Genomic DNA, 14,354 nt, shown 5'->3' on the forward strand with positions numbered 1-14,354 from the left:
AAACAAAAGAAACTGCAAAACTTTTATTCTCTGGAGCTTTCGAGATCCTGCTTCCCCAACAAGCATATGGTGTCAGATTGGCTCAAACAAACTCTTATAAATATTCTATATAGGTTGGGGTGTTTCTAGTAGCATAGAGCTCTTATTTTTACTGTAAAGGCTTTTAGAAATGGCAGTGTTAAAAGTGTCAAAATGACAAGCAAAGAAAATTAACTAAAAAAATCAAATTTGCATCCATCACTAAAGTATCATAAACATGAATTATATAGTAATTCCAGAAAGGCTGTGGCTTGAAAACATTCATTGGAATTATTCCCAGATCGTTAAATCTCTGGGGAATTTCAGATAATAGCACTGGAATCAAATGTAAATCATACAGGAATCCACCCAAGTATATGTCCTTACCATATGATGGTGTCACCTTCTGACTGGAGGGGTTAGTGTTCTCTACATGAGATGGAAGACCAGATGAGTTCCTCATGGTCTGCTGAATGGTAGTTTACACTTGAAGTTGAAAGTTACATTTCTGTAATCACGCTAAGCTCTTTTCATTAACATAATTAAATGAGTTAGAAGACTAGTTCTCAAAGCATGGCTATGAACCAGCAACACCAGCATCACCCACCCTACCGAGCCCCAGAACTACTGAATGAGAAACACAGGGGAAAGGATAACAATTTGGTTCCTCAAGACCTCCAGGTGATTCTCATGAGTAGTAAAGGTTGTGAAGCTCTGGGCTAGACACTCACAGACCACAATTTGATTGTAGAGTAAAAATCCCCCAAAACATGATGGTGATCAAGGATGAGATGATTATACCTCTGAAAGGCATGGAAACACCTTCCAAATCTTTATAGGAAACATGCAAATTCATAGATGGAGGAGAAATCAGACTGAGGGGGAAAAAGAGATGGGGTAGAATAGAAATCAGGTGGAAAGGGAACAGGGGGAAAGAGGTAAAGCAAATGAAAGGAAGAGAAACTAGGTGGAAGAGGGGAGACTGAATCTAGTGGAATAACCCAGAAAAAGGTAGAGAAAATTAATGGAGAGGAAGAAACCAGGCAGTGGGAGAGAAAGGGGTCAGGAGAAAAGAAGGGGAGCATGGGTGCTAAAATGCACCCAAAATATTCTGCTTTAAGTATTATTAACTCTGCATCTTTGGGAAAATTTAAATTGATCAGTTATTTTACATTTTACTTTGTGAAGAGTTAAGAAATAGGACTGAATACTTTGAAATATGGAAACACACAGAGTTCTTTCCCATTCCAGGGAAAGAGTCCTCATAAAAAATACCATCCTTCCTAATAATATAGGCTGGTATGTCTTTTTTCCTATTTTTTATTGTTATTCAATTACAGTTGTCTCAATTTTCACCCCCATTACTCTCCCCTACCCAGCCCACTCCCTCTCCCACATTCCATCCTCCTGCCCTATTGTCCTTGTCCATGTGACCTTTATACATGTTTAGGAGGGTATATCTTAAATTGGAAAGTAAGTTGTACCAATTTCCAGTTATAAGCCAAAGGTAAGTACTGTGTATGTGTGTGATTTAATCATATGACAAGTGTATATATAACACATATTTAATGATCATACAATCAATGTATAACCAAAAAAGTCTTGATATAAAAGTGGTAGATTGCTCACTGATAATATGTGCATACATGTATTTAAGCATATGTATATATAGTCCATGAAAAAATCAGATGATTTTTTCTCTTACAAGTGTTATTAAGAAGAGTTAAATTTAATCTCATCTATTTGTATATAACTGATACATAATGTTACATTTTCACAGAATTAGGAAGGAAGTACTATGTTATAAAAACAGGGGTGTGTCTATATTGTTTATATATATATATATGTTTTTTCTAAGGCTGATACCTATTTTTCAACAATTCTAGCACATTTTATACTATTTTATTCTTACTAAAACCACATTGGAAATGTAAAATATCATATAATGGTACCAACTTTTTAGCAAGTTTACCAAAATTCGTGCACTTGAATATATTTTCATCTTTAAAAAGCTAATCTGGATGGCCATATGTTTATTCCAATGATACTGCTGTTTCCATTTTTTGAACTTATCTTTTTAAATTGCCTCCAAAACCTTCAGCATAATACTTTAAATATCAAATAGAAAAAAATGTTTCATTTTAAGATGAAAATCCAAATAACTTTTTGAATTGGGTCAGTTCAATAAAATGAAATACCAAACTTGTAAAAAATTATTTTACTGAAAGTTAGGTGTGATTTAAAAGTGACATAAGTAATTTCTTCCTGCATGGCCTCTGTGTTGCTTTTTATAGGCAATTATATTAAAGAAGTGTTGAAATGATTATGAACAATCACTTCAATGGAAGACCAAGCATAAAATTGCAAGTAACATAAATTTGAATGGTTAATTTCTTATATTTTTATATCAAAAGCTGCTTTATTACTATGTAGACACTGTGAATCTCATTTATGACTTTAAAGAGGAGATAGTATGTTTGTGATTTTATGGGGTTTTTTTTTAATCTTATTAATGCTGGGGTATAAAACTGACCTAGAAAATGCAGAAACCAAGTTTTATTTTCAAACTAAAAAAAAAATTGGCTCTCAGTGTGCTTAGGGAGCCAAAGAGGAAGTTGAAGGGTAGTACTAAAGCTGTTTAGGCAAAATGATTGGGAGGTTATGGCAGCCTGTTTCTCGTCAGACCTTTGACATATACATCATATTCTTAATGGTAGAGCCTGGCCTCATTAGCCTCATTTTCATGAGCCACGGCTCTCTAGTCAGCAATGTAATTGTCCAAAGAAGCAATTCTATTACTCCAAGTGAAGACATTTTTAATTTGCCAAGTGAGAAAGCAGACTATATTGCCAACCATTAGACACATATGAGATGTTAAATATATTATAATTTCCACTAGAGAATTTGATTTGTCAAGAAATACTTGCCTCTAAATCCAGGGACACAGGTGCCAAAGAAATAGCCACTTAAAATGATACTGGTCACTTCAGTTTTGCAGGACATAGGTTTACAATCTTCAGTTTCTATTTCACAGATTTTTCTTTTATATATTTGCAGACAGCTACAGTTACATCTGTGCAAATGGACCCCGCAGAGGCCGTGCGATGATGTGCTCTGGTTTCCGAAGCAATCTCCAGTGTTGAGAACACAGAATCTGCCAATGTGACTGAGAGAACAGCTGCATTTGAAACATGCAGAAATGAAAACCCAATTAGTCTTAAAGTTAACATATTTCAAATATTTATCTCATATTTACTAAAATACACAGGGTGAGAAATATAATAAAGATGGCTGTGGGATTAAAAAAATCTTGTAGAAAGTGTTCATATTTAGCAAAGTTTAATTTTGCTTATTGCACAGAATAATGAAAGAAAAAAAGTTTTGCTACAGACAGACCTAGATTCAAGTACAGGTTCTGCCACTTAATTGCTATGTAACCTAGAATAGTATTGTGTTATTAAACCTGCTGAGGCTAAATGACAGGAGGTATATGCATTTCAGGATTATTGTAAAAATATGCAGTAAAGTTTTATAGTGAGTGTTAAACAACTAGCTTTTTTTTTTTTTGGTAATAAAAGTGCCTGATATTAAGCTCTAGATCACCAAGTCAGCTGCTTCACTGACCTTTATTTTTAATAAATAGATTGCCAGCTGCATCACCAGATAAAGAACCAGGCTGCACAGACCATGAAGTTCCCCTTTTTAGAAAGCACTAGTTAACCTAGATAACTGATCTTTTATGTCACTCTGCTTTTCCCTTCAGGCTGTTAAATTCCTCCTCTTACCTTTTACATTCACAAGAAGACTGAAGCTGGGAAAACTTGGCCAACCTACCCCACCCTCAACTCCAACAAAGGCAAATCCCAGGTCTGCTCTCTTATCTCTTTACCCAGGATGGGATTGATCTTGCCAAGTGGCCCAGCATGCCAAGTATTCTCCAGGATTTGAGGTGATAAAACTTGTTTTTTCAAAGTCCCCTGGTGGTTGTCCTGAGGTTCATTTCATAATCATAGTAAAAACCACAAGGGCCAGTCTTGCTGCCACAAGGGCTCCAGTGGGGAAAACGTGGGCTCCCTACTAGTATGGGCCCACAGGAGAGCCCGGGCATCCCTAGCCAATAACATCATTAACCATAGATAAAGACCTGCAGAAAACAAGTTTGAAATACCTATTCTCATGCCTAAGAGAAAAGAGTTTTTAATTAATAGTAGGTTCTATTGATAGTATTTATTCATTAACTTTTATGTTCATCCCATTAATATGTATTTACATTTTATTTTTTTTTTAAAAGATCTTCTTTATTTATTTTTAGAGATGAGGAAGGGAGGAAGAAAGAGAGGGAGAGAAACATCGATGTGTGGTTGTCTCTCACATGCCCCTAACTGGGGACCTGGCCTGCAACCAGGCATGTGCCTTTGTTACAGGGTGCAGCCAAGAGGGGGGACCCCAAATGGGCATTTGAAATGGGGTCCAGAACTTAAGGTGTCCAGGAGATTTTAAGATGTCTCCAACCATCCCCCCACCCAGGGTGTGGGTTGGGGGAAGGGACAAATGGAGCAAGGCCATTGAGAGCTGTTTTGCATAGCAACAGCCTTGCAGCTACCCTCTGGCGTGGTCACTTAACATATCTATAGCCTTTGGCTGGTCGCTTAGATATGTTAAATAGCTGTGATCATTTCTGAGCCAGGGGAGTGGAAGTAACTTCCCCACCAAGACGTGACTGGGGGCAGATCCCCCAAGCTACAGCGCCTGTGTGGGAGCTCGGAGAAGATTGGCTCCATGACATGGGGCCACGCCTGCCCAGACTCAAGATGGCAGCCCAGTAAAGCTGGAAGGATATGAGTTCTGGCATGTGAAGCCAAGTGTGGGAGGAGTCGGAAATGAGGCTGCAGAGGAAGATTGGCCGTGGGGATTTAAAACTCAGACTTGGCGGCCATTGGGAGAGAACCATGCTGCTTTAGGAGGGAGAGCCATGCGCATCCCAGAGAGGGAGAACCATGTGGCTTTAGCAGAATGGGGAGGACCTCAGCCTTTGGGGGAGAACCGTGCTGCTTTAGGAGAGAGAACCACGTGGCCTTGACAGAGTGGAGACTCCCGCAGCTTTAGAAGGGGAACCACCACCTGGTTTTAGCAGAGATCCCGGCGACTCAGCAGAGGGTGCCGGGAACCCAGGGAGGTCTCCCAGTCGAGGTGGAGGACTAACTAAGATCCAGAGGACTGCCTGAGCCATGGGCTTCTATTTCCTTTCCTGAGATACAGTACTCTGGACTGGGCAAAGGGGGAAGGAAGGAAGGACTGTGTCTGTTTGTGGGTGTTTTAAGGGACTTCAGGATTTTTGATGAAGACATTAGGTCACTACTTGAAGTCTGTATAGCATTAAATAAACATTTCCTTTCCTTTTCACGAATCTCTGGCATTGAGAGATGTCTTTCCTCGGGTGGCGGACATGACGGACCTGGGGGCCTTTTAAATAAGAGTATATTGTCCCAGGCCCCCCTTGTCTGTTCTGTAACACCTTGACTGGGAATGGAACATATGATCCTTTTGTTCACACGCCAGAGCTCAATCCACTAAGCTACACTTGATATTTGCATTTTCTGTGTGATTAGCATTGACCTGAATGAATTGATATTGAGATAAAAATAAACAAAAAACCACCTATGGTTCTGCTTTACTTCAAAAGATGTATCCTGTGCCCTCTTCTTGCCCTAACATAATGCTATTACATTTTATTCCAAATGCTTCAATATCTCAGTTCTTCAGTGGCCTATAATGTAAGTACTTGGAAGTCAGGAATGACGTTTGTTTTATTTACACTGAATCCCTATCACCTATCATATGCAAGTAAATGTTAGTGCCTAACATAGAGAGGACCTAAGAGAATGTGATCAATGAATAATGATGAAATAAATAAATGAGGTGCTAAAGGCACTTAGAATTTGTGGGGGGAGGGAAAGAAGAAGGTGATAAGTAGTAGAATGTATTAATAGCTGAAGGTGAATCAAATACAAATATTCTGGGAATTCTTATGAGGAAATTAACCTTAATCTGACATGATAGGATGATGAGGCAGGAGGAATGTTATAATATATTGTTTGTGTATATTATTATATACAACATTCAAACTTAACTTTTCATTCAGTATAGTTATTCATCTAAGATAAATGTAGAGAAAAACCAAATATTTTTGGATACTATTTTAGAAAGCTATATTACTTTGAATTTTGAAGTATCCTTGAATACATGAACACAATCCATAGATTCATTTATTTTTAATTTTTAAGCATTGATTTCAATTAATTTTAAGATCCCGAGGAGATTTTGCTTTAATAATCACAAAATTAATTCCTATAGTAATTCTAATTTAGCTAATATTTTCTAATATTTTATTTTTTCTCTATTATAAGATAGACTATTTCATGTAAATGTATTTGAAATAGTTCCAGATTTAAAGGTGATAGCCAGACTAGCTATCAACAAAAGAGGAATATTTTTCCAGAGTCAGAAAAGCATTGGCTTTTAACCCATGTTTCATTCAATTTGTACACACACATCTTTTCAGCACCTCGGTTATTTATTAAATACATTAGACAAACATTCTTGGGTCTTCTCTATATTCTAGGCACCACCTCTAGGTATTGTGGATTATGAGTAATTTTAATTTGATGGTACATTATATAACATACATTTATTCCTTTCTATATGACACATATATGTCAATAAAGCATATGAAAAACAAAGCATATGGTAAGAAAAATAGCATAAATCATAGTGATAATCTTTGGTCTAAGTAGTTTTTAAGTATCCTTTGCCAACTAGTCAAAGGACACTTAAGATAATTATGTAAACATGTCAATGAGTTGAGAAGCGCAATGTCAAATCACTTTGCTTGTTATTATTAATGAAAATTAACCTGCTGAACCTAAGTCTTTACACTCATAAATTTATATGATGGTAGGTGTTTAGAGCCAGCTAGAATGTTAAAGGTCCTTTAGTTCAAAGCTTTCTTCTTGCATCTGTGAAAAATTTGGCCATTTAATGAAATTTGCCAAAGGTCATTGAAATCATTAATGGCAGGCAATACAGTTAATACTTTCATATATTCAAAGCACTGGCCTTGGAGAGGGAAACCTGGTTCTAATTCTTCTCTAACTTATTTCATAAATAAGTTTCTCTGTGTCCTAGTTTTCTCATCTGAAAATTATTAGTGCTACATCTATGTCACAGAATAAAATTACATTTATTCATTACTAAGCAGGTAACGGTAACCAGCCAAACAAATTATGTATATGTTTACCTGAAATAAAATTACAGAATACAGTTCCTTCCCTTCGATGACCTCTCATTTGCTCTGCCAACTCCCCTTAAAAAGAACAACAACAACAACAAACCTAGGTAAAATCTAAACAACTGTCACATGGCATATAATTCTGCCTATTTCATACCCTGTTTAAGCATATTTTGTGGAATAATTATTAATAGTGTTCATGTACTTTAAAGGCATTTGGGTTGGAATGGTAAATTACATAGTGTCCTACATATATTACTAAGAAAATTATGTAGCTATGTGCCTCAACCATACCAATTTAGTCATAATGCTAGTTGTTATTCCATAAATATAAAAAGAAAATGAAAGCTTTCCTAAATGGACAAGATATCCTGTGTGAGAATCAAAAAGGCCTATCATTTAATTCTTCCTAAACTAATTTATAATTTAATGAAAACTCAATACACCAGGAAATAACACAATGATACAGAAATATATGATCATAGTGAGAGTAGGAACCTTGTGGATGGTGAGGAGTGTCCATTTCAGCATATATTTTGAAAGGACAATTTGCCACATTTACTAATAAATAGATTAATTATAAAAGGTAAGGGAGGAAATTAATTTAGAATTACTACTTCCTTTTAGGTCTTAGAAGTTTGGGACTATAGTACATTTTATAATGAGAAAGATTTGGTAGAAGAAAATTTTCAGAAGAACTAGGAATCTGCATTTAGCCATAACAAATTTGACAAACTTATTATACATATAAATCCATACGTCCACTAATCGATTGGAAATATAAGTCAATATCATTATCTGGGTAGTAGGCCCAGAATGGATTAGAAGTTTGCTTATAACCCCACACACTCAAAACCTTCAGTCTGTGTTTCCTTAGCATCTCTTAGAAAAACAAATTAGATAAATATTTTCTGTTTATAATATCTTTGTTTTTGTGGCACTCTATTTACTTCATACAATGGAATTTACAGGCTTAGTCTCTCTACACACCGAATACTTTGAAAAGTCAAGCTAATGACCTAACTGTAGTATAAGAAGATATAAAAAGACATTAATTTGTTATTGAATATATCCATACATAAAAATATTAAAAAAATCCTTTGTGGAAATGATTGAACTAGAAGATACATGCATGTGCTTAGCCCTTTGCATTCATACACAGAATTACCAAGGGTTCAGCACCTATAATAGAGGCTGATGATAATAGTTAGAAATTCAAGTAGGATGATATGATTTCCTAATATAGTTAACAAAGTCAAATAAGTTTCTGAATAAAATATGTCCTTGATTAACATGAAAGTTTCATTTCTAGTTAATCCAATGATTATTAAATTTTTGTAAGAGCATTTTGTGTGGGTATGTAAACTGAAGTTCTTGGCTCTGATGTTTAAAAGAGGTTTTATATTTATACTGTATTAATGTATGTGGGAACTTTTTCAATCATACAAATCTTGTAACACTTTTTTCTTTATCACTGAACCAGTCTGTGCACTAAAGGATTTATAGCATACATCACCTACCATTTACCTGCGAAGTGCCAGCTGTTTCAGTCAGTTCTACTGATTAGAATGACACTAGAAATTTCCAAAGTATCCCCAAGATGAAAGAATATCTATCCCTTTGAAAGCCATTAATCTACAATAAATTTCTCATTTTCTAAAGCACTCACCACTTTTTACCCTAATATGTACCAGTATGCCAAGCATTTTTTATCATAACTAATAATATTCATGTAAATGTTGGTAGAGTCCAGCACAAATAATGTCCCTGTTTTTTTTTTTTACAAAATCTTTTATTACAAAATCATAAACATGCAATTCGGTAACATAACAATACCACAATCAAGCACAACATATGATGTTTTAGATGAAGTGTTCAAATTAAAACTATAAATTATTACACCCATATTATTACCCTACCAACCACACTCAACTGACCTTACTTCTGCCAGACCCTGTATATATCCATGTGTATGGATACCCAATGCTAAGATAAATTGCTATTAAATTGAAAACAATTCAATGACAAGTACATCAATTTTATAGAAAAAAAGTCAAGAAAATTATAATGATCTGCATACAGTGTGGGACGAAATTAGGTTTACAGTTGCAAATACATGAAACATAATTTTTGTGTTATTGTTTATTAGTTATTATATTATTTTCCATATGAAATGGATAAACCTACTTTTATACCACACTGTATATTATTAAACAATTTAAACATCTTTATAATATCATAAAATATTTGGTTTAAGAAAATAAATTAGACTAAAGACTTAATGAATGTCTTATTACCTTCATTATTAAATAAATCAATTTGAATTATACATAAATTTGAAACAGGTGAATGATATAATTGAAAGACTAAAACAAATTTATTAGGCAACAGTCTAAGTTGAAAATATAGTCTCATATTTAAATATTGCAATTTAATTTTTTATCATTTATATTTTCAGTGGAAAATATTCTAGAGATAGAAGAAATTAAACATATACCTCTATTTATTACCTTAAATTTTAATATTATAATCTATATGCTTTCTTTGTGATAGATGCCCCATTAATATTGTTTCACTATATAATTATCAAACTTATTTCAAAATTGAGCTATGATCTGAGAAAGGTCATCTTAAAGGTTCTGAATAAACAGCTTCATGACATTTCAAGTCAAAGAAGATAATTTGAAAAGCAATGCAAAAAGGTTAGGCCGATAAAAAGCTATTTAGATAATATTAAGTAAAGTAAAAATCTGTCCCAGGTACACAAAATCATATAACATGCATAAAATTTTTGTTTGATATATAAATTTGAAGTATAAAAATTCATAAAGCCTGAAGCTATAATATAATCAAACCTTCACTTTATGTGCATAATACATATATTAGGTTATACCCAAAAGAATAAAAAAGATACAAGATACAATTTTTAATACATTAGCTAAATTTCAACTCATACTATAGTGTGAGTTGAAAATTAATTTCACAAAACTGCTTCTTTTGCTGAGGTTTATTATAATTAATCTTCAGCATGTATATGGATATTACAGTATCTACTTTAGAATTATTTAAATGGATTAAGTAAAGACCTCTATATTGTTTTACTATAAACCTTAAGGAAGCAAGGTTATTTAAGTTTTTCATGGCAAGATAAAGAGGAAAATCATACATCAGTACATGAAAATGAATAGAAAAAAAAAGGATCCAGATGCTAAAAATAAATATCTCTTAGTAGTATTGAGACCATCCAAAACCAAAAATACACGCAATGTACACCCGGTCCAGTTTCCTTTTTTTTCCTCAAAACTTTTACCAGGAAGACACAAAAATATGTGTGGTACATCCAAAATTTAAAATATAAACAAAATAAAAAAATTCAGCTTCTTAAAAATGTCACTAACATCATGGCAGAAATTATAATAGTCTGGAACTTTATAATCATTAGAATTACTGGTTCAAAAATAATTTAAGAAAACTCTGATTAAAGTATATGTATACTATACTTTGGTGACAAATTCACATAAAGCTTTATTTGTTCAAGCCTCCCAACTCAATAGAAATAGACTTTGTAACTATACCTGAATTTATCATGGAATTTTAGATTTTATACTTTGAAACAGACCTCTTACTTAAAAATGAAATATAGTGTTTGGGTTATATTTAGCATTACATAGAAAATGCAAAAGTACTAAAATAGCCCACAAAAGAAACGTATTTAATTTAAAGATTCCAGAGAGTAAGTCATAAAATTCATTGCTATAACATAAACTACTTGTATGTTTAGGAAGTAAAAATAATAGTTGTTTTAGTAATTTAAAAAGATATCAGCTTTCTAAATAAAATGAAATAACCATGAAATGTGTTCTATAGAAAATATTAATTTACTGATGGAAGGTACATTACAAAGGGACAGGAATCAGATCTCATTTCTACATTTTTCAGTTAGAAAATACTCAAATGTTTGATAAATGTGTGAATGAAAAGATTTTATTTTGTTTTGATATTTCTAGTAGTAAGTATGAATTAGTGACTTGAGCATAAATTGAAAGCTTACAACTGGGTTGGACAAAAATAATTCACAGTCTAGTGTTGAGAAATTACAATCCCATACTTACCAAGAACTATTGTGTCCTGAGTGAAAAGATGGCTGGGGAACTCTCTCTCAGCCCCTTCAAAGTTATTCCAATTCTTCAGAAATGTTTTTGAACATTTAAGACAAATATGCAATAATAGAACTCAAACCTTTGTAAAATACTTCATGTATGTTATGTACTTTAAGCTACAATCATAGAAAGTACTTCAATAGAAAAATGTTTATGCATTAATTATCAACTGTTAATGTTGTTATTACTGTTGTTAGTGGCTTCCATTCAGAAGAAATTGTTGAATTCAATATTATTACAGCATTATCATTGTTTAACTTTATGTTATTATACCTTGTTAGCTTAGTTTTAAAAGTTCTCTATTCCAAAACCAGAGATATTTTACAACATTTCTTTTAGTTACATTTTAATTTTGCTTTTTAATTATAAGTCAAATTGTTTCCCTGGTATCAACTACTAGAGAAACCCAAATACTTTTATTAAATTATGGACAAATATCTCATATATCAAGATTTCATATGTACATGAGTTTTTCTCAAAGCTCTCTGTTAGTTATTTTGACAGTGGCACCATATGAGCTCTGTAGTTGTCATACTAGATGGTACATGAACTCCCATCCCATTATTTTTTATTTAAAAAGATAACTTAGTTCTTTATAAATTATTATCTTTTTGTAATTTTTAGAACATGTTGATTCATTTCTAAAATAAAATGCAATATTTTTGGTATAGCATTCAATGTGTGAATTATTGAAAAAAAGGTATCTTGGCCAGATTAAAGCATCATAGCTAAATGCATGGATTATATTTTAATGTAGTCAGAATGTCTATTATTTTTTATTTTTAATTGAGGTTAATAAGGTAATAAAGTTTTTTATAGAGATCCTGAGCACTTTTTGCAAATGAATTCTAAGATTTGCATTTCTTTTGTTATTATAGAAGATGATATATAATAATTTCCAGATATTGTGATTGACATAGAGAAACAATTTTATATGAACTGCTGGTATTGCCTAACTTTACTAGGCTCTAGTTTAAATATTAATTGAGACAATGTCAAGAAGCCATAATGAATTGATAATTTTAACTACAAAAATTCCAAGAATTTCTGAAAATCAAAGAAAAGTTACCATAAACAAAGAAAGAAACACAGTCAGGTGTAACAGTTATACCACAGACCAAAGGAATATTATTTTAGTAAACAAAAATATCCTAAAAAATCATTGTGAATTAAACAAATATTTATTGACTTCTACTACATGCATCATTTGTGACTGTCATTCTTCCCATAGCAAAATGTTTTATAGATTCTTTTATGTTGTGGCATATATTAATAATTGATTTTTTGTTATTGATGAATAATATTCTACTGTGTGAATATAATAAATTTTATTTACCTATTCATCATCAGTTGACAAACATTTGGGTTTAGTTTTTTTGACTACTATAAATAAAACTATAAACATTAGTATTTTTGTGTGAACATGTGAACATATATTTTCATTTTTCTTGAGTATATACTAGAAATAGAATTAGTGGGTTATGAAAAGTCTATATGTAAATTTTTGAAGTAACAGACACTCTATTTTTAAAACACCTGAATGCAACATTTTACATTTCACCAGTCTTGTGTGAGGGTTCCAATTTCTACAAATTCTCACCAATGCCAATAGATATTAACTTTTTTTATCTATATGTGGATATAAAGTTTTATCTAATTGTTTTCATCTGTATTTTTATTTTTTTATGATTAACTGTAATGTTATTTTTTCTCTTTGTTTTAATTTAAATATTTTTATTCAGGTTGAGAAAGGTCCATTGTATTCTTCATTTGCTGATTATTTCTATCATGAAAGAGTATTGGATTCTTGCCAAATGATTTTATTCCATGCATCTATTGAAATCATTGTGTGGTTTTTTCCTTATATTCCATTGATATAATATATTACATATATTGATTTTAGGATGTTAAACCAACCTTGTATTCCTGTGATATATCCCACATGGTCATAATATGTAATCCTTTTAGGTGCTGGGTTTGTTATGCTGTAATTGCATTGAGGGTTTTTATGTTCAGACTAATAAGCTATATTGGTTTGCAATTTTCTTGTGGTATTTTTGGCTTCATTATTCTTGCAATACTGGCCTCACAGAATGAGTTGAGAAATGTTCTCTCCTCATTTATTTTTGAAAGAGTTTGCAAATAATTTCCATTAATTCTGCTATAAATGTTTGTTAGTATTTGCTAGTAATGCCATTCAGGTACAGATGTTTCTTAGTGTGAATACTTATTTATTTGTTTGTTAAATAGTAATTTAATATATTTAATTGTAATAGATATATTCAGATTTTCTATTTTTTCTTCAGTCACCTTATGTCATTTGTATTTTTCTGGGAATGTACCCATTTCATCATAGATATCTGGAAACACAGTTGTCTCTGGTATTTTCTAATAATCCTTTTTCTTCCTTCAATTTCTGTAATAATGTTCTCTCTCATTCCTGATTTTAGAAATTTGATTTTTCTCTCTGTTTTTTCATAGTATTGGTAAGTTCTACTTGTTTTGTTATTTTTTTCAAAGGATAGACTTTTGGTTTTACAACATTCTTTATTATTTATACTCTAAGTAATTTCACATGACAGTGTATGATTTCCTTCCCTTGGCTGGCTTTAGGTGAAATCTCCAATGTGTTGCATGTGCTAAGGTGAAAATTTAGGATATTGATTGAGATCTTCCTTGTTTTTTAACATAGGCATTTGTAGCTGTAATTTTTATTATAAGGACTGTTATAACCTATATTCCGTGAGTTTTGACATGTTGTATCTTCATTTTAATTAACCTCAAATGGTGTTCTAATTGTCTTTGTCATTTCTTTTTGATTTATTGGTTTATGTGAATTATGTTAATTGCACATATTTGTGAATATACCAAATTGCTTTATTTTTTTG

At 32.4% G+C, this 14,354-nt stretch overlaps 1 protein-coding gene across 1 annotated transcript in view; it reads right to left on the reverse strand.

Annotated features, from left to right (window-relative positions):
- The window catches only part of EYS (eyes shut homolog), a 1,607,944-nt gene that overhangs the window by 1,266,930 nt on the left and 326,660 nt on the right, over positions 1-14,354 (reverse strand). Inside the window, 1 exon segment of the mRNA XM_045842859.1 lies at positions 2,945-3,202. Coding sequence (XP_045698815.1) covers positions 2,945-3,202 — 258 coding nt within the window.

This window comes from Phyllostomus hastatus, unplaced genomic scaffold (genome assembly GCF_019186645.2).
Source record: "Phyllostomus hastatus isolate PE091 unplaced genomic scaffold, TTU_PhHast_1.1 phas_contig_40, whole genome shotgun sequence".
In the NCBI taxonomy this organism is placed as follows: domain Eukaryota; kingdom Metazoa; phylum Chordata; class Mammalia; order Chiroptera; family Phyllostomidae; genus Phyllostomus; species Phyllostomus hastatus.